The sequence below is a fragment of the Centropristis striata genome, chromosome 2 (assembly GCF_030273125.1).
Source record: "Centropristis striata isolate RG_2023a ecotype Rhode Island chromosome 2, C.striata_1.0, whole genome shotgun sequence".
In the NCBI taxonomy this organism is placed as follows: domain Eukaryota; kingdom Metazoa; phylum Chordata; class Actinopteri; order Perciformes; family Serranidae; genus Centropristis; species Centropristis striata.
In genome coordinates, this window is record NC_081518.1 from 19,720,050 (window position 1) to 19,742,121 (window position 22,072).

General features: G+C 37.4%; 1 protein-coding gene across 1 annotated transcript; it reads left to right on the forward strand.

Annotated features, from left to right (window-relative positions):
• The first annotated feature begins 642 nt into the window (after window positions 1-642).
• Window positions 643-21,437, forward strand: spg21 (SPG21 abhydrolase domain containing, maspardin). Its single transcript, XM_059358590.1, has 9 exons — window positions 643-960; window positions 1,163-1,225; window positions 13,545-13,706; window positions 14,107-14,187; window positions 15,466-15,611; window positions 15,704-15,812; window positions 18,588-18,695; window positions 18,791-18,931; window positions 20,835-21,437. Exons 2-9 carry the CDS (start codon window positions 1,163-1,165, stop codon window positions 20,958-20,960), a joined length of 936 nt encoding a protein of 311 aa, XP_059214573.1. The 5' UTR covers window positions 643-960; the 3' UTR covers window positions 20,961-21,437.
• Window positions 21,438-22,072: the final 635 nt, after the last annotated feature.

Genomic DNA, 22,072 nt, shown 5'->3' on the forward strand with positions numbered 1-22,072 from the left:
GTTAATTGAACATAAATACTGTATAACAGGAGCGCCTTTTTAAAAAATTAAAGCTCCATAAAGTGCACATTTAAATATAAAAAATCTTAAACAAAAATAAATTTGACTCTGGTTTCACTTAAACACACTTGTATAACCACACTTGTATAACCACACTTGGCCGGTCATACAGAGCTCTGAAGTCATGTTGTCCCTCATTGAAATCCTATTCATTTATTGGTGTTTTCATTTTGTTAAATTATTATTATTTTTATTATTTATTATGTCTAAGACACCTATAATTAACCCTTCTCTTTTTGTTTATTTTTATTATTGTTATTATTATTATTTTGGTCCAGTTGGGGTGGGGGGCTTATGTGTGTATAGAAAAATAAATAAATAAGAACAATCTTTTGTAACCGTGCTGATAAGTCATTGTCACCAATATTGGTTTTTCAATAAAAAGTATATATCTATAAAAAATAAAAAAAGAAGAAAAAATAATAAGTGAAGGTGAATGCAACGAGATTCTACATAGAATGTATTGAATCATGTTGATATGATCATAGATATACATGTATATGATAGTATTAGCAGGAAAACTCAAACACGAGCAAATGCACAGGAAATGTTTGTTTGCGCATGCGTAAACGAAGCCCACACTGGCCCTGGCTGTTTCTGTTAACGAGACAAACCGTTCCGGAAGGCGACAGATAGGTCCTGTAAATACACTGTAGCTAACCTACGACATGGAGCAGTAGGCTTACAGTAGCTCTTGTGTAAGACAGAAAGACAGACAGGCAGACAGACAGGCAGGCAGACAAACAGACAGACAGTCGTTGTAGGCGGTGGCAGAAGCATTGCGGAAGTGTATTTTATCGGAGTCATATGACCAGGCAGCAGCAGGCAGCGGCTGAGAAAATGCTTCCTAAATATGGATAAAATTCCTGGGACACGGTGACTAACATCCACAACAACACGGTAATAGAGCCCACAAATCTTATTTACACCTAGCAAATAACCTTCTGTTCAGTTTGTAGCGTAACGGTGCTAACGGCCACACATCCATGTTGATGTTATCACCAACAGTAACAGTGAAGCTAGTTAACAGTCAGGTGTTAGTCAGCTGAACTGGGCAAGTTATATCACGTTAACGCTTTGTTTCCTGTCAATGTGTCCTCAGATGGAGGAGATTAAAGTGTCTCCTGACTACAACTGGTTCAGAAGCACAGTACCCCTGAAAAGAGTAAGTATCTCCTGATTATTAACTTGTGATGGTGCAACAACAAGTACACAACAACACTTAGCGTGCAAATGATTCTATTACAAACACTTACAAACATGGAAGGAATCACAAAGAAAGAGGAATCTCTCTTTCTTGTGGATGAAGAACTAATGTTATTAAAATGCACAAACATTAGGTTGGTTAGATGTAAAAACTAGATTGTTGTCATTACTGATGGTGTTTATTAAGAATGTCATAATAACAAAATCACCTCTTATTATTGATAGAAATTTGTCTTTCAGTTCAGAAGCACATAATTATTCAACAAGGCATGCAGTTGGAGGTTGTTTCACTTTACCAAGATCCAAGACTATGATTCAACGTACAGTTATATATACTGTATATATATATATATATTATATATAGGGCAATGCAACAGTGGAACTCACTCCCTTATCATTACTCAATTAAATCTATAGCTTTAAAAAACAACTTAAAATAAATTATCTAAATATCAACTTTAATTGATGCAGCTGTCTTTTTGTGTTGTTTTGTTTTGTGATGTCATCCATGTTTTATGTGAAATGTAATTATGTATTGTCTGTGTGTTCTTTTTGTTTTATGTTATGTATTCCTTTAATGTATGTCATGTCTGTTATCATTCTGTGTATTTCTACATTGTATCTGTCACACTGTAATATGATGATAGACCACAGGAAGAATATATGCTGCTTTGCAAAAGCTAATGGGGATCTAAATAAAAACAAACAAACAAACATTTCACACAATAAAACTGCTAACTGCAGATGAACTACAAGTTTTACAAACACAAATACATTTGACCAATACAATACATTAGTGCTGCACGGTTTTAGGAAAATAATATAAATGCAGTTGTTTCTGACTGATATTGTGATACGCGATTGTGATATGATAAATCATACTGCAGTGACTAAGAGAACCATTTTGTCTGCAGTAGGGCTGGGCGATATGGGCCAAAACTCATATCCCAATATATTTAGGCTGATTATCGATATACGATATATATCCTGATATTTTTATTGCAAAGTGAGAGCAAATGCTCAGTCAAAGTCAAAGCCAAATATGACATGTCATAAGTAGTTTTATTGAAAGCATTTAAGTGAACGTACATACTGTATAACAACAGGAGCGCCTTTTTAAAAAATTAAAGCTCCATAAAGTGCACATTTGAATAAAAAAATATCTTAAACAAAACTAAATTTGACTCTGGTTTCACTCAAACACACTCGTACAACCAAGTGTTTTTCCAAAATCAAGCTTTAGAAATTTTCTACATTAATATTATTTTCTCGTTTCATAGTTTATTTTTTAAAATCTACACCAGTCATAATCATAAATATCAAATATTATATTCATTTATTTTCTGAATTTTAATCCTGTAAGGGATTTTTATGTACATTTTCGCAAATTTGAACTATATCAATATATGCGATATGGTATAATTCCATATCACATTTATAAATATATCGATATATTTTAGTCTGCAGCACAACAATGTTCATTCAGAAGGTATTTTGACACATTTTGCCTTTCACAAATTTTGCCTGAAGTGAGGTAACATGCAGACACACACACACACACACACACACACACACACACACACACACGCACACACACACACACACAGTTTGTGTGTAACATAAGTTAAATAACCATTGTTTAGTATTTATGGCAGTCAGACTAAACTGAGGTTGAAGACTAATGTAATTCAGGTACATAGACATTTCAAATGAAGACCTGATCAGTATTATTGATTGGCCTGTTTTATTTATTTCAGTTTCTCTCTGTGACAACAAAGTTGTGCTATTAATCAAACATGGGCTTGCTGTATTAAACACAGTTATGAGCAGCATTAGTAAAATATGCAAAAATGTACAGAAGTGGGGCAACACATATGAAAACACACATACAGAAGACACACACACACACACACACACACACACCAGAAGCAAAGTCCCCTCTAGAACAGATGGTGAATTAGGTCCGGTCTGCATAACATCAGGTGGATGGAAGTTGGAAGCTGAAGCGATTAGTCAATGAATTAGTCAGTTGACAGTAAAAAGTAATCAACTTGGTAATTGAATCGGGATTTGATTTAATCAAACACAAACTTGTTAAACATTTGCTGCTCCCAGCTCCTCAGATGTGAGGATTCAATGCTTCTCTTGTTTTTTTTATCTCAGTAAACTGAATCTCTGTTGATCAAACAAAATAAACATTATAAAACATTATTGTAAAGACTCCAACTGTAAATGTGGATCACAGAAAAATCCTTAATTTTTAAATTAAACTCCCCCTTGGAAAATACTCACAGTTCATAATGATATTCATTTTCTAACTGATTAAGTTGTGATTTTTGAAAATTGAAAGGCTTAAAATCTGTGTATTCACATATTATCCTATGCTATATTTAATGAAGTAGGACTTTCTTGTATAGTTACTTAGCTATATACTTTGATACTTGGATGTCCAGTTTTTGGTTATCATAGTTTAGTTATTGGTTATCATAGTTTAGTTATTGTTATCATAGTTTATTTATTGGTTATCATAGTTTAGTTTTTGGTTATCATAGTTTAGTTATTGGTTATCATAGTTTAGTTATTGTTATCATAGTTTAGTTTTTGGTTATCATAGTTTAGTTATTGGTTATCATCGTTTAGTTATTGTTATCATAGTTTAGTTTTTGGTTATCATAGTTTAGTTATTGGTTATCATAGTTTAGTTATTGTTATCATAGTTTAGTTTTTGTTTATCAAAGTTTAGTTATTGGTTATCATAGATTAGTTATTGGTTATCATAGTTTAGTTTTTGGCTAGCATAGTTTTGTTTTTGGCAATCATAGTTTAGTTATTGGTTATCATAGTTTAGTTATTGTTATCGTAGTTTAGTTTTTGTTTATCGTAGTTTAGTTTTTGGTTATCAAAGCTGAGTTATTGGTTATCATAGTTTAGTTATTGTTATCATAGTTTAGTTTTTGTTTATCATAGTTTAGTTATTGGTTATCATAGTTTAGTTATTGGTTATCATAGTTTAGTTTTTGGTTATCATAGTTTAGTTATTGGTTATCATAGTTTAGTTATTGGTTATAATAGTTTAGTTATTGGTTATCATAGTTTAGTTTTTGGCTAGCATGGTTTAGTTATTGTTATCATAGTTTAGTTTTTGTTTATCATAGTTTAGTTTTTGTTTATCATAGTTTAGTTATTGGTTATCATAGTTTAGTTATTGGTTATCATCATTTAGTTATTGGTTATCATAGTTTAGTTTTTGGTTATCATAGTTTAGTTATTGGTCATCATTGTTCATTTAGTTATTGGTTATCATAGTTTTAAACTGGCCCATAGTTATAACTGTGTTGAGTTTAAACTGAAGTATTCGTCCGGGGAACATTGAGCATTAAGCATTAATCACTAGAGCGTGTTGGATAGTTACTATGTGACCAGTTTAAAAAGGTGCTGAGGTATGGTGGCATGTCGCCTATCAATACTTTACAAATGAAGAGGAACCAGTGCATGTCTCACAGATAAAGGTGCCCATCCCACCTTGTTGTATAGGAGTCAATGATGGTGGAGTAACTGTCACCAGTGATGAATCTGAGGTGGGAGTGGAGGCAGAGGCATGTCTATAGATGACATCAGCATAACCCAGAACTGATAAAAAGACAGCCTGAATGATCCTGAATTTTTCACAGTAAAAATATCTTTCAAGTAGCGAAACCCTCCCCACATTCACATGAAAAATAACAAACTTGTGCTTGTGTCCTCATACACAAGAGCTTATTCTCTAACGCTCCACAGGAGATTCTGTCTTCTTCTGTTTATTAAGTAAAAAATTAGTTCATGTCATGGTATTTCCACACAAGGCATCTATAAATACATAAAGTATGTCCTATAGTTTTAGCAGACAACCTGTGCAGAGGCAATTCATTTATAAGATGAATTTCATGTCTTTATATTTCCAATTGTATCATTCTAGGACATTTATTTTGTGTGCTTGCTTGCAAAAGCACACTAACTACTATTCACCGGGCTTATTTTGTGTGCTTGCTTGCAAAAGCACACTAACTACTATTCACCGGGACTATTTTTATTTTGTGTGCTTGCTTGCAAAAGCACACTAACTACTATTCACCGGGACTATTTCTTTTTATTTTTATTCTTCCGTTTCTTCCGTGGTGTTTTTTCGGTCGACTACTCCTCCCAGAGTTTTGGTCGCACATACAAAAAAGGTATCAAACCGACGGGCTCGCCCATGACAAGTGTGCTATGACTTTTATAAGGGTTTCGACAAACGGTTTTCAAATTATTGGGCAAAAACACGTCAAAAAATCCCCCCAATGTAACCCTATGGAGAGTCTAGAGTGGTGATGTCATCAAACAGAGTGTAGAGGGAGAGAAAGAATTGTCAAAAAATAAATTTGAAAACTGCGCTCCAGGCCGCAAATTTCACTCTACAGAAATAATTTATACATAGAAACGTAGGAAAATTTGTCCTCTCACTCACAATCCTCTGGTAAAGCTGTCAGAGTTATAGTTTTGGCGCAGGACGCACAGATGCACTTATGCACCAACTGCCTCATTGGCTCCCATATTAAAAATGCAGGAAGATTTATCAAAAAAAAAATTCAACAGTTTTTTCAGATCGCTCTAACAAAGCTATTTTTTCATCTTTCTTAAAAAAAACATATCTAGATGTTCAGGAAGAACTCAGGACGCTCAAAGTGAAGTCGGATCAATGATAGGTATTATGGTTTTGTCAAAAATGCTTTCTGTTCGAGGCCAGAAATTTCAGTTTTTCCACCTCTGGCCACTCTTCCCGAACATTCCGTTGATTGCTCTGCTGTGATTGGTCGACCCCACCTGGCCACCGGGTTGCTTAGCTACCAAAGCCTCCCCCAGCCCCCCACTCCTCCAACACAGACATTTTAACTGAAAACAGTTAACTCTGTCACAGACATGGCATTTTTGAGACCTTATAACTTGACCATACATTGTCCAATCTGCCTCAAACTTGTTATGCATGATGATGGTTCATCACTGACCATCTCTACATAAAAATATTTCATAAAGTCCCGCCCTTTTGATTAGCCACGCCCCCTTTCATAACCAATGAACCGTTTGTCCTAGAGACTTGTATGAGGTGTCTGTGAACTCAGGACAGAGTCCCTGTTCAACTGCTGATTAAAGCCACACCCCCTTGAGTAGCCACGCCCCTTTTACTAACTTTTGAACCGTTTGGCCTACAGATTTGGATGAGGTGTCTGTGAACTCAGGACAGAGTCCCTGTTTAACTGTTCATTTGAGCCACAAGAGTGACGGTCCAGAGGCAAGCACACAATCAAAATTTCTTTAGAAATTTTCTAGTTTTGTGTGCTTGCTTGCAAAAGCACACTAACTACTATTCACCGGGCTTATTTTGTGTGCTTGCTTGCAAAAGCACACTAACTACTATTCACCGGGACTATTTTTATTTTGTGTGCTTGCTTGCAAAAGCACACTAATTGTTATTCCTCGGGCTTATTTTGTGTGCTTGCAAAAGCACACTAACTATTATTCACCGGGCTTATTCTTCTTCCGTTTCTTCCGTGTCATTTTTCGGTCGACTACTCCTCCCAGAGTTTTGGCCACACATACACAAAAAAGGTATCAAATCGACCGGCTCACCCATGACAAGGGTGCTATGACTTTTATAAGGGTTTCGACAAACGGTTTTCAAATTATTGGGCAAAAACACGTCAAAAAATCCCCCCAATGTAACCCTATGGAGAGTCCAGAGTGGTGATGTCACCAAACAGAGTGTAGAGGGAGAGAACGAATTGTCCAAAAATAAATTTGAAAACTGCGCTCCAGGCCGCAAATTTCACTCTACAGAAATAATTTATACATAGAAACGTAGGAAAATTTGTCCTCTCACTCACAATCCTCTGGTAAAGCTGTCAGAGTTATAGTTTAGGCGTGAGATGCAGAGATGCACCACCAAAACCCAAAAACAGCCTCATTGGCTCCCATATTAAAAACGCAGGATGATATCTCAAAAAAGGAGATGTAAGAGTTTTTTGAATTCGCTCTAACAAAGCTATTTTTTCATTTTTCTTTAAAAAAAATATATGTAGACGTTGAGGAAGAACTCAGGACGCTCAAAGTGAAGTCGGATCAATGATAGGTATTATGGTTTTGCCAAAAATGCTTTCTGTTCAAGGCCAGAATTTTCAGTTTGTCCACCTCTGTCTGCGGAACTTTCTCCAACAGCAGTTAATTTCAGTTGATTGCTCTGCTCTTATTGGTCGACTCCACCTGGCCACGTGGTTGCTTAGCTACCAAAGCCTCCCCCCTCCCCCCTCCCTCACAGACATTCTAACTGATAACTGTCAGTTTACTCTAAGTAAACAGACCTAATAACTTGACCATACATTGTCCAATCTTCCTCAAACTTGCCAAGCATAATGATGGTTCATCACTGACCACTTATACATAACAATGTTTCATAAATTCCCGCCCTTTTTGATTAGCCACGCCCCCTTTCATAACTAATGAACCGTTTCTCCTAGATACTTGTATGAGGTGTCTGTGAACTCAGGACAGAGTCCCTGTTTAACTGCTGATTCAAGCCACGCCCCCTTTGAGTGACCACGCCCCCTTTTACTAACTTGTGAACCGTTTGTCCTACAGACTTGTATGAGGTGTCTGTGAACTCAGGACAGAGTCCCAGTTTGACTGTTGATTTGAGCCACGAGAATGATGGTCCAGAGGCAAGCACACAATCAAAATTTCTTTAGAAATTTTCTAGTTATTCTTCCGTTTCTTCCGTGTCATTTTTCGGTCGACTACTCCTCCCAGAGTTTTGGCCGCACATACACGAAAAAGGTATCAAATCGACCGGCTCGCCCATGACAAGTGTGCTATGACTTTTATAAGGGTTTCGACAAACGGTTTTCAAATTATTGGGCAAAAACACGTCAAAAAATCCCCCCAATGTAACCCTATGGAGAGTCTAGAGTGGAGCAGTCATCAAACAGAGTGTAGAGGGAGAGAAAGAATTGTCAAAAAATAAATTTGAAAACTGCGCTCCAGGCCGCAAATTTCACTCTACAGAAATAATTTATACATAGAAACGTAGGAAAATTTGTCCTCTCACTCACAATCCTCTGGTAAAGCTGTCAGAGTTATAGTTTGGGCGCAGGACGCACAGATGCTCAAACAAAATGCACCAACTGCCGCATCGGCTCCCATATTAAAAATGAAGGAAGATTTCTCAAAAAAAAAATTTAACAGTTTTTTAAAATCGCTCTAACAAAGCTATTTTTTCATTTTTCTTAAAAAAAAACATATGTAGATGTTCAGGAAGAACTCAGGACGCTCAAAGTGAAGTCGGATCAATGATAGGTATTATGGTTTTGCCGAAAATGCTTTCTGTTCGAGGCCAGAATTTCAAGTTTGTCAACCTCTGTCTGCTCACTTTGATGGAACTGTCTCCATCGTCAGTTAATTTCAGTTGATTGCTCTGCTCTGATTGGTCGACTCCACCTGGCCATGTGGTTGCTTAGCTACCAAAGCCCCCCCCCCCTCCCTCCTCCAACACAGACATTCTAACTGATAACTGTCAGTTTACTCTAAGTAAACAAACATGGCGTTTTCTTCATAAAACACGAGACCTTATAACTTGACCATACATTGTCCAATCTGCCTCAAACTTGTCATGCATGATGATGGTTCATCACTTTTCAGTTCTACATAACAATAATTCATAAATTCCCGCCCTTTTTATTAGCCACGCCCCCTTTTACTAACTAATGAATCGTTTGTCCTAGAAACTTGTATAAGATGTCAGATTACTCAGCATAGAGTCCCTGTTTAATCCGTGCCCCTTTTGATAAGCCACGAGAGTCACGGTCCAGAGGCAAGCACACAATCAAAATTTCTTTAGGAATTTTCTAGTTATTCTTCCGTTTCTTCCGTGTCATTTTTCGGTCGACTACTCCTCCCAGAGTTTTGGCCTCACATACACAAGAATGGTATCAAATCGACCGGCTCACCCATGACAAGTGTGCTATGACTTTTATAAGGGTTTCGACAAACGGTTTTCAAATTATTGGGCAAAAACACGTCAAAAAATCACCCCAATGTAACCCTATGGAGAATCTAGAGTGGTGATGTCATCAAACAGAGTGTAGAGGGAGAGAACGAATTGTCAAAAAATAAATTTGAAAACTGCGCTCCAGGCCGCAAATTTCACTCTACAGAAATAATTTATACATAGAAACGTAGGAAAATTTGTCCTCTCACTCACAATCCTCTGGTAAAGCTGTCAGAGTTATAGTTTTGGCGCAGGACGCACAGATGCTCAAACAAAACGCACCAACTGCCTCATTGGCTCCCATATTAAAAACGCAGGAAGATTTCATAAAAAAGTAGATGTAAGTGTTTTTTTAAATCGCTCTAACAAAGCTATTTTTTCATTTTTCTTAAAAAAAAATATATGTAGACGTTGAGGAAGAACTCAGGACGCCCAAGTGAAGTCGGATCAATGATAGGTATTATGGTTTTGCCAAAAATGCTTTCTGTTCGAGGCCAGAATTTTCAGTTTGTCCACCTCTGTCTGTGGAACTGTCTCCAACAGCAGTTAATTTCAGTTGATTGCTCTGCTCTTATTGGTCGACTCCATCTGGCCACGTGGTTGCTTAGCTACCAAAGCCTCCCCCCTCCCCCCTCCCTCCTCCAACACAGACATTCTAACTGATAACTGTCAGTTTACTCTAAGTAAACAGACTTCATAAAACATGAGACCTTATAACTTGACCATACATTGTCCAATCTTCCTCAAACTTGCCAAGCATGATGATGGTTCATCACTGACCACTTATACATAATAATGTTTCATAAATTCCCGCCCTTTTTGATTAGCCACGCCCCCTTTCATAACTAATGAACCGTTTGTCCTAGAAACTTGTATGAGGTGTCTGTGAACTCAGGACAGAGTCCCTATTTAACTGCTGATTCAATCCACGCCCCCTTTGAGTGACCACGCCCCCTTTTACTAACTTGTGAACCGTTTGTCCTACAGACTTGTATGAGGTGTCTGTGAACTCAGGACAGAGTCCCTGTTTGACTGTTGATTTGAGCCACGAGAATGATGGGCCAGAGGCAAGCACACAATCAAAATTTCTTTAGAAATTTTCTAGTTCTTATTCTTACGTTTCTTCCGTGTCATTTTTCGGTCGACTACTCCTCCCAGAGTTTTGGCCGCACGTACACAAAAAAGGTATCAAACCGACCGGCTCGCCCATGACAAGTGTGCTATGACTTTTATAAGGGTTTCGACAAACTGTTTTCAAATTATTGGGCAAAAACACATCAAAAAATCCCCCCAATGTAACCCTATGGAGAGTCTAGAGTGGTGATGTCATCAAGCAGAGTGTAGAGGGAGAGAACGAATTGTCAAAAAATAAATTTGAAAACTGCACTCCAGGCCGCAAATTTCACTCTACAGAAATAATTTATACATAGAAACGTAGGAAAATTTGTCCTCTCACTCACAATCCTCTGGTAAAGCTGTCAGAGTTATAGTTTGGGCGGAGGACGCCCAGATGCACCAACAAAAAGCACCAACTGCCCCATTGAGTCCCATATTAAAAACGCAGGAAGATATCTCAAAAAAGGAGATGTAAGAGTTTTTTTAATTCGCTCTAACAAAGCTATTTTTTCACTTTTCTTAAAAAAAAATATATGTAGACGTTGAGGAAGAACTCAGGACGCTCAAAGTGAAGTCGGATCAATGATAGGTATTATGGTTTTGCCAAAAATGCTTTCTGTTCAAGGCCAGAATTTTCAGTTTGTCCACCTCTGTCTGCGGAACTGTCTCCAACAGCAGTTAATTTCAGTTGATTGCTCTGCTCTTATTGGTCGACTCCACCTGGCCACGTGGTTGCTTAGCTACCAAAGCCTCCCCCCTCCCCCCTCCCTCCTCCAACACAGACATTCTAACTGATAACTGTCAGTTTACTCTAAGTGAACAGACTTCATAAAACATGAGACCTTATAACTTGACCATAGATTGTCCAATCTTCCTCAAACTTGTCAAGCATGATGATGGTTCATCACTGACCACTTATACATAACAATATTTCATAAATTCCCGCCCTTTTTGATTAGCCACGCCCCCTTTCATATCCAATGAACCGTTTGTCCTAGAAACTTGTATGAGGTGTCAGATTACTCGGCATAGAGTCCCTGTTTAACTGGTGATTGATTACCCCGCCCCTTTTTATTAGCCACGCCCCCTTTACTAACTAGTGAACCGTTTGTCCTAGAGACTTGTACGAGGTGTCAGTGCACTCAGCAGAAAGTCCCTGTTTAATCCCTGCCCCTTTTGATAAGCCACGAGAGTCACGGTCCAGAGGCAAGCACACAATCAAAATTTCTTTAGAAATTTTCTAGTTGACCCTCTCCTCATGTGAGTCTATGTGTTTTCAACCTTTACATGTGATCACACTCCCGTTAATTTTTAACAGTTTTATGCAATTATTATCATACATTTTGGCAGGCAGAGAATAACATTAATCAGACTTTTTTTTTTGGTTTGTTTGTTTTGTGCCCAATGTGCAGAAATTTCAGATATCTAAGAGGTTTTCTGCTCTCCTTTTATTTGAGGTGTAAGTCTGGTGGGGTAAGCCCTCTACTTCTACCTCTCCCAGGGCGATGTGTCAGGGGATAAGTTCTGCTCCAATGGCCTGGCTGCCCACAAAGAAAGCATGTGTTTGTGTCTTGGCCTTCCACTAGCAGGGGGCTGCAGCCGTTGTTGAGGTTGGACTGGTGCTCGCCCTGGATCAGTTTGGGGCAAGGAGGGCGTAGGGTAGCTGTCATGTACCAGGGACCAGGTGTGGCAGTCTGTAGCTTACCTGCCTTTTTTTCCTGTCCATTATTTATCTAATTCTGACTTGCGTCGTCTGTCAGCTTCCTCCACCGCCCGTGTTCTAAACTCCTTTAACGTGAGTTCAGAAGGATCTAGGCTGCCTTTCTCTCTCTCTCTGCCATTCCCACCTCGCCTGCTAGTTTCTTCTAGTTTTTCCTTATCTGATTCTGGGGTCAAAGGTCAGACTGTGTTGTGTATAATGCATAAAAAAGTGTGTGTGTGTGTGTGTCTGTGTGTCTGTGTGTTTGTGGTGTCTGTGTTTCTGTGTCTGTGTGTGGTGTCTGTGTGTGTGTGTGTGTGTGTGGTGTCTGTTTGTGTGTGGTGTGTGTGTGTGTGTGTGTGTGGTGTCTGTTTGTGTGTGGTGTGTGTGTGTGTGTGTGTGTGTGGTGTGTGTCTGTGTCTGTCTGTGTGTGGTGTCTATGTGTGTGTGGTGTCTGCGTATGTGTGTGTGTGTGTGTGTGTGTATGTATGTCTGTGAGTGTGTGTGTCTCCCTGCTCTCTGCTATCCGTCTTCTTTCCCTGCTTGTGTCTGTGTGTATGTGTGCCAAGTCTGATGTCCTCACAAAGCCTGTCAGGAGAAATATCAATGTAAACACACCACAGTAAAGGGTCGACCGATATATCGGGTCGATATTTGCATTTTGCAACATCTGCCATTCTCTGATGAGCTGGGTGCTGATACGGGAAAAAAGAAAAACATCAAATATGTGGATCATCTGAGGCGCCACCACCTCGAGACCTAGAACAAAGTACACATTGTTTGCTATCCAACTGTTAATATGTTTGGTTTCCTTTGTTAATAAATGTTTCTTTTTTGTTTAAATTGAGACTTGTGTAACATTTGTTATCATTGTGTCATTTTTATCATGTAAATGGAGGGAGTAAAGGCAATATCGGCTTCAAGAATCGGCCCAAAAAAATCGGCCCAAAAAAAACGGCAGCACATATCGGGGATCGGTTAAGACTTAGTTTGGGTTTTGGCTCACCAACTTTATTTCCAAAAAACTGATGATTTTGTTTATTTATTGGGTACCCGACGAGGACTTTTTTGTGTGTTTTGGTTGTTTGAACTATGGGTTGATTTTTGGACACTTAATTGTATAATACACTGTGTTATATTGCAAATTCTTGTTTGTGTGTTTTTTGTTTAATGGGTCACCTTTTGAAATGGTCATACATGATTTCTGGTTGTTAGTAGGGACCCTGCATGGGTCCTGTGTAATTTTGACAAATCAAAATAGAAAAGAAAAATTGTCCTATTAACTCCGGCTGGCACACCGGTACTGTCAAACCACTACAGTACAATCTCTTCAGTTATTTAAAAGAATCCAAACTATCCCTTTAGGGGCCAGGATGTATTTTTCTCACTCTGCGTTTCTTTCTCCACCAGATTATTGTCGATGATGATGACAGTAAGGTGTGGTCACTGTACGATGCCGGCCCAAAGAGCATCAGGTGTCCCATCATCCTCCTCCCTCCAGTCAGTGGGACAGCTGAGGTGTTCTTCCAGCAGGTGCTGGCTCTGACAGGGTGGGGCTACAGAGTCATCTCGGTGAGCCAGTCCGTGTAAACACACTGCAGCTTCAGCATGTGTCAACATGTCACATCTTCTGCTTTTACAGCTCCATATCTACTAAAAATGCAACTCAGTTATTTTCATTATGGAATCATCTGCTCTTTCTTTTCTCCATTCAAATATCTTGCTTTGACTCTGACACACTGGACAAACTTACAGCAATTATAATCATAATCAAGATAGAATTGAGTTTTTCTTTATCTTATTCTGGGGTCAAATGTCAGACTGTGTTGTGTGCATAATGCATAAAAAACTGTGTGTGTGTGTGTGTGTGTGTGTGTGTGTGTGTGTGTGTGTGTGTGTGTGTGTGTGTGTGTGTTTGTGTGTGTGTGTGTGTGTGTGTGTGTGTGTGTGTGTGTGTGTGTGTGTGTTCCAGCTGCAGTATCCAGTGTATTGGGATCTCATGGAGTTCTGTGATGGCTTCAGGAAGCTTCTCGATCACCTGCAGCTCGATAAAGTAAGTGTGTGTGTTGTTTTGTCCTTCACACCCCTACGGGACCTATGCTATATAGCAGGACTTGCAGTTAGCGAGCTAACTTCAGGGTTACTTCCTACTGGGGTACATTGGCCATGGTAACTCATGCTGAACACCTAACTTGTCCGGAGCAGTGCTCAACTGGCATTGTAGGCTGATCATCCTGATGGTGGCGCTACAGTACCCATCTACAGTTTAAAACAAAAAACAACTTATACCAACTTTCACCAATTTTACACCAAAGACTCAATCAAGTAAAAAAATCAAGTAATCAAGTCGTCATGCGCTCAAACGGAAATTCCTGCTCTTGAATAAGGCTAGTAAATAAACTCCATAATTGATCAATTTCTTAATTAAATTTAAAAATTTAAAACATTATGATATGAGTACATGGCGAAAGTATGTCGAATAAGTTATTTTTAGGGCTGATACCATTCTTTGCACTAATTTGGTGCTAAATTTGACCTTTTCTTTTCTTACTTGAATTGATAAAAAGTGGTCAGAAACCCCCCCCAGAATACCACATTGAGACACAAAGACTTATAGGAGCACAATTAAATCCATGGTTTGATTTGGTTTCAAAAGTTTTTTGGATATTTCTTTATTTTTTGGTGATTGGCAAGGTTATTATAGTCAACGAAAACTAACGAAATAACAAAAACAAGAATTGAAAAAACGTTTTCATTAACTGAAATAAAAATAAAAACAACAGTTTTAAAAAGAAAATGATAACTAACTGAAACTGTATTTTGTGGTTAAAAAACTAACTAAAATTGTAGTGAAAATGTCCTTCGTTTTCGTCTTCATCAACTTTTTTCATATCTTTTGGTTGATATGAAACCTATTTCATCCATCTGGTTTTGTGACTTAATTAACTTATTGGGGCTGAGATGGATCAGACAAAGGAAATAAAGACAACATTTATTGTGACCTTATTGAATCTGGCACCCAACAAATACCCCAATAAAAAAAAACTAGCAAACACACACTAAAAACTTGTTAAAACGAAATGAATTTGAAAACAAAAATTGACAACGAAATTAAAACTAAAACTAATGAAAAAACCAAAACTATTATAACCTTGGTGATTGGATGCCGAGCACTTCTGTTCTGAAATGGCTGCGTATCATTATTATTATTATTATAATTTTCAATATACAGACTACACCCACTTTGAAGAAAGGAAGTGTATACCTTTTCATATCACAGGTGCATCTTGTAATCCCTGATCATCTTGTAATAGAGTATCTTTGTGTTCAGGTCCATCTGTTTGGTGCCTCTCTGGGTGGATTCCTGGCTCAGAAATTTGCAGAGTGCACACACAAGTCTCCCAGAGTGCACTCACTGATACTGTGTAATTCATTCAGCGATACCTCCATCTTTAATCAGACGTGGACAGCAAACAGGTAGTTTTTAATGATTCCATCACAGACTTTCCTCTCAACATTTACTTGTTTACTTTCGTTGTTTATGCATTGTTTTACATGTTCCTCCTCAGTTTCTGGCTGATGCCAGCTTTCATGTTGAAGAAGATTGTTTTGGGGAACTTTGCTAAAGGACCTGTGGACCCTAAAATGGCAGATGCAATCGACTTCATGGTTGACCGGGTAAGTGGTCAGGTGGTTTATGTTAGAGTATTGTGTCGCTACAGTGAACCAAGTACCTCTTCTCAATTCATTTTTGGCAAGATGTGAAGCTAAATATTAGCATTACATTACATTTACATTATTCTTTTATTGCATTTGAATATTTCTGCATACTGGGGTCCCTAAAAAGTGTTGGAATTACATAAATTGGGTATAACTGGAAAGCTTGGACTCTTGTGGATTCAATAAGCTCAATCATATTCATGTGTGAGTTCCCATTGTAGCATTTCATTGCAGTGAAACTTGACCTGTGATCCCTAAATAATCACAGCCTCATGGGACTTATAGCCACAAACTAAAGACCTAGAGCAATGTTAATGTTAGCTAAATTAGCTGTCTCTGTCAGATTTGTGTCAGCTTTCACAGACAAAAGCACAATTACAATTAGTTTAGGTTAGTTTAAAAAATGACAGACACACTTTTTCCGTCCGTCCGTCTCATTTTTTTTTTTCTATTAACTATAGCTGTATCAAGTGTTAGCTTGACTATGTTGCAATGATCCATCACATAACAAAGAGAAAACAAGTGTAAAGAATGTCTGTTTTATCTGTTTTTTATTTAACCTGTAATTGTGTATTTGTCGTTCAAAACGGACAGAAATCTGCCAGAGACGACAGATTTAGCTTACGCTAATTAGCTGAAACGTTTGAAACTCAGCATTAACGTTTACGATGCTATGCATCATGACAATGACCCAACTATTCCATAAAGATATTTGTTGCCAACTATTTTTATCAGTAGTTTAATTGATTTATCGCTGCAGCCACAATGGATTGGGCTATCCCAGGGGTAGGCTACCTGCAGCTCTGGGGCCACATGAGGCTCTTCAGGCCGTCTGCAGTGGCTCCATGTGGCTGCGACAAAAAAATTATACCAAATGAAATTTATTTTCTATTCTCTTTACATCTTAATTACTATTGATTGTTGGTGTAGGCCCAAAGCAATTGGTATTCCTGAATTATAAAAAAAGTGTTGCTTATATACGGCATTACATTTTATGTTATTTTTACATACATTTTTAGTCAAATAAAATGTGACCATAGAGTAATAAAGTCTACGGCTCGGCATCTTACCCTCTGAATTTTGCCAACATCAAGTTTAGTTTTGAGTTTTTCCTTCAATTCCAAATCTCCTGACATATTTTTGGTGTCCAGCCTCTCATTTGCATCTTGGTCCTCGGGCTGCATTCTGACAAAATCATATTAATAAATGCTCATTATTGTTTATTGTTTATTGTTAAAAGGATCCCCATTAGCTGTCACCAAAGTGGGACGAGCTAGTCTTCCTGGGGTCAAAAAAAAAATAAAAATAAAAAAATCACTTAACGATGATGTAGAAACAATGAAACATTGTAGACATCATTAAAAATCATCACAAATTATTCAAATAAGTTATTACATTCATAAATATTACATTCATTATTACATTCATACAGTCCAATCCCTACTCACATATTTAAATAGTGCATTCTCAAATGGTACTTGAAAGATATTTTGCTATTCAGCTTATGTATATTCAGTACACTATGACCTATTAGTATTATGGGTTGGTTCATTTAGACTTAATAGGCTGTTTCATCTTCATAGTAAGGCTCAAAATAAGGTATGCGGCTCCATTATGATATTTTTCTCTTATTTTGGCCAACAATGGCTCTTCTGTTAGCAAAGGTTGCCGACCCCTGGGCTATCCCATGTATCCATTGAGCAGCGCAACATGATAGGGTCACATGTTTTTGTACTCTGAATGGCTAAAGGAGTCCGTCAAGGCGAGTTCTCCTGTCCAGCTCTACCTACTGAAGGCAGACTGTTACATAGAGACAACAGAAATGTTGAGCTCAGGTCACACAAATGGTATCAACCCAAAAATTGCAGGAACAACTTATGAGACATAATTGAAGATGGAAATGGTTTTCATATTCTCATATAATATTGTTTTAAGTCTTTATACACTTTCAACACTGGAATAGGGCGCCACGAGAATGAGTTCTTAAACCAGGAAGTAAGTTAGCATTTTAGTGCCCTGGGGTCTATCCTCTCAAACTCAATGAGGATTTTGAATGGGTTTTTGGATAAATAGGGTTAGGGTTAGTTCTATCATTACCTTAACATTTAACCATTTATTCTCATCAATTTTCATTCAGATTTTCTTCTTTATACATTGTTAAAAACCATTATGTTTGATTATATTCTGTTAAATTATACATTTTTAAACAAATCTATAACAAATCTATTTTTATAAAGTTTATTAAATATTTATTGTATAAGTGTGGAGAAACAATGACATTTTTTTTTCTGGACGCATTATGGTAATTAATTTGTGAATCAAAAATATGTTTAAAAATATAGAAAATATTATTTTAACACAAAACAATGAATTGTGCCTCATTATGGCTATATTGTTAATTCATATAAAAGTGAAATATATTTAGTTTAATAAAGTATGTCCTTAAAATCTTCACAGAGATAGCTTAGACTGGCTTCATGAGAATCACCCTTATATGTGACATCTACCATTGACATCTTTCCATTAATAATGTGCGTAGGACCTGTTTTTAAAAGCAATTGATTGACAAAGCCTGCCGTCTTCTTCACCTATAATGATTCATTTTTCCAAAATGTTGATCTATTCCACACAGATTCATTCCCTTTCAGTACTCTGTTCCTTTAAGTACAGATATGTGATGCCTTAACATCTTTGTGTTTGAATGTTAATCTCCATGTGTTGTGTGTGCTTTAGTTGGAGAGTCTGAACCAAAGTGAGTTAGCATCGCGGCTAACCCTCAACTGTCAGAATTCTTATGTGGAGCCACACAAAATAAAAGATGTTGCTGTGACCATTATAGATGTAAGTGATAAACCATCTCTCTCAGTCAACTGTCCATTCTACTATATTTCGACCACAATAACCTGAAAGACCTGTTTTCTCTCAATGGTCTTGAGGTGTTTGATCAGAGCGCCCTATCGCTGGAGGCCAAGGAGGAGATGTATAAACTGTATCCAAACGCAAGAAGAGCTCATCTGAAAACAGGAGGAAACTTCCCTTACCTGTGCAGGAGCGCTGAGGTCAACCTGTACATACAGGTACACTGCTTCATCATTTACTGCTCTGTCAATTGCAGTCTGCAGCAAGGTTATAATAGTTTTGGATTTTTCATTAGTTTTAGTTTTGATTTCGTTGTCAATTTTTGTTTTCAAATTCACTTAGTTTTAATGAGTTTTTAGACTGTGTTTGCTAGTTTTAATTCGTTTTTTTTTTTGGAAACACTTAGTTTTAGTTAATATTAGTTTTAGTGTTTACAATTCATTTTCATTTTATTTATCCTTTATTTATTTTCTCGAGGAATCATTGAGGGCAACCCCTCATTTGCAATGATGTCACATTGCAAATGACTGCACAGACAAAACACATGCAAAAACATTAAAAACAGTTACAGTGAAAGGCAGAGTTATTTATGATCATAGTTTTGAGCTGGCCCATAGTTATAGTTGAGTTTGAGCGAATGTTGTAAAATGTTCCAGGTAGATGCAGCAGAAAAACTGAAAGCAGTTTTCGCAAATTCAGTATTAGTCCGGGGAACATTGAGCTTTAAGCATTAATCACTAGAGCGTGTTGGATAATTACTATGTGACCAGTTTACTAAAGTCCTGAGGTATGGTGGCATTGTTAGTTTTAGTTTTTTGTATCTTTGAATCTCGCACCCAACAAATACCCCATGTATTTGTTGGGTGCGAGATTCAAAGATGTCATAATAAATGTTGCCTTTATTTCCTTTGTCTGATCCATCTCAGCCCCAATAAGTTTATTAAGTCATAAAACCAGATAGATGAAATAGATTTCATATCAAGCAAAAAGGATTATGTATGAAAAAATTTGACAAAGATGAAAACTAAGGACATTTTCACTATAATTTTAGTTAGTTTTGTAACCACACAATACAGTTTCAGTTAGTTATCGTTTTTTAAAACTCTTGTTTTTATTTTTATTTCAGTTAACGAAAATGTTTTTTCAATTCTAGTTTTCGTTATTTCGTTACTTTTCATTAACTATAACCTTGGTCTGCAGAGGCACACGTTAATCCTTCAGGTGGACATAACTAACAGTGTATGTGGTGTTGTCACTGATAGACTCAGTCTGTTGTGGGCCCGGTGTTTGATTTATATTCTTTAATGTGGAAACACAGGTTGGTCTGATTGCTCTGAGCTCTGTATGATAAAGTTCTCTATGATACTGGCTGCTCACAGGTCTTTAATTTACTTCTGTTCATCAGTTGACTGGACGAGTTGATGCAGTGTGTGATGGGTGGCCGGCTCATTCCTTACTGCTCGACTTTCATGATACACTTTTATAGTATAAATCAATGATGGCATGCAATGCATTCACAACTTGTTAAGCTCAATATGTCGAAGATTTCAAATAAAAGGCAGCCAAAGTATGAACACACAGATATGAAACACATGTAGATGTCATTCAGTCTGACTTCCACTTCCAGAGGATGTCATTATCTCTAATGTCCAAATAAACCTGAATAAACCTCCATACATCCACTTAGAAATCAGACAGAGAGAGCGAGAGAGAGAGAGAGAGATCCAAAGCAGACTGTAGTAATTCCACCTACCACAGAGTTGGATTTTGTAGTTACTGCAATTTTTGTTCTAAAACTTTGTCACAAGATGAAACAGACATCAAGGGTTCATTTTTTAGTTACAACTCAATTTCGACCAAAAATGTAGTTACTGCAGTTAGGCTTGGTAGGGCAGAATAGGTGTAGGCATATTTCCACCTACCAGATTAGCAAAAACATTTCTTACTTCCTTCATTTTCATAAAAAAAAGTCAAATTTCATAGTGAGTTGATAATACAAAGTGGAAGGTCATAACTCGGAGATCCACTTATTCACTAATATTTTGTGTCTGATTTGATTTGTGGCTTTCATTTTTTTGTCTTTAGGTTTTTTTAATGATGCAGCTTGCTTTTTCTACACAGATTCACTTGCGTCAGTTCCACGGGACGAGGTACGCTGCTATCAGTCCTGCCATGGTGAGTGCTGAGGAGCTGGAGGTGCAGGAGAGTCACCTGAGGAGTAAGCAGGATTCTGATGAGGACCAATGAGAGCACTGTTACCTGCAGGCTGTTCCTCCTCAACATTTCCAACAGTTTCTCTCACCCTTCATCATTTCACTGGACGATCTCCAGACTTTCTGTGGAGCTCAACAGTCAATCAGCAAGTCAACTGAGAATATTTTTATTTGACAGATGAAGCAATATTTTGATAATGACCTGTAAATAAATGATACTCAGCTGCTTCGCTTTAAAAACATACAACGCCTTGCCTTATGTGGAATGAATTAGATAATTGTTGCACTCATAAACTGCCTGAACTGTTTGCCTCAAGTGTTCATTTCTATGTGTAATATATATTGTGGTTAACATAGCCAGCAATGAACTGGTTTCCTGTTAACAGAATGATGAACGCACTGGTTGTATCTTAAAGTGGTTGTGTAATTCAGTGAGATTAGAAAATGGATGGATGGATGGATAGTTTGCATTTTTCTTGATTTGTTTTTGAATACACTTAATGATATATAATTTTACATGTGCAGTTATTTCCACTTGTGTGTCTCTGTGGAGAGCTGGTTCCATCAGCCAGTCCATGTGTTGAACTGCCAAAGCTTCAGCCACTGAAACGTGTTAAAAATCAAACATAGGTCCATGTGTCACTGGATGTTTTGTAGTGTGTGATTCAGAAAACTACACCTAGTTTCTACTAACGTCGCTCTGCAGCCTCTGGCTTCAGTCATAGCTTCACTGCAAAAAAGGTGTGTCTAAAAACAAGATAAAAACACTAAATCTGAGGGCACGCTTAAAATAAGAAATTAACTCTTAAAACAAGATAAATTAAAGCTACAAGCAGCGATGAACTGGCCCGAGCAGAGTGCACTGCAAATTTTGTTTCTTACCAAGATAAAACAAACCTTTAGATTTAGAAGTGTTACATAATTTATCTTGTTTTAAGAGTTAATGTCTTATTTTAAGTGTTCAACATGCTTATTTCTAGATTTAACAATCTTAATTTAAGAAATCTTGTCAAGTAAAATTATTTGTCCATGCAGCAAGATCATTTCCCTCAGATTTAGTGTTTTTATCTTGTTTTTAGACACACCTTTTTTGCAGTGTGCTCATGATCACTTTTCTTTCTGTGCTTCTGAACACTTGATAACACA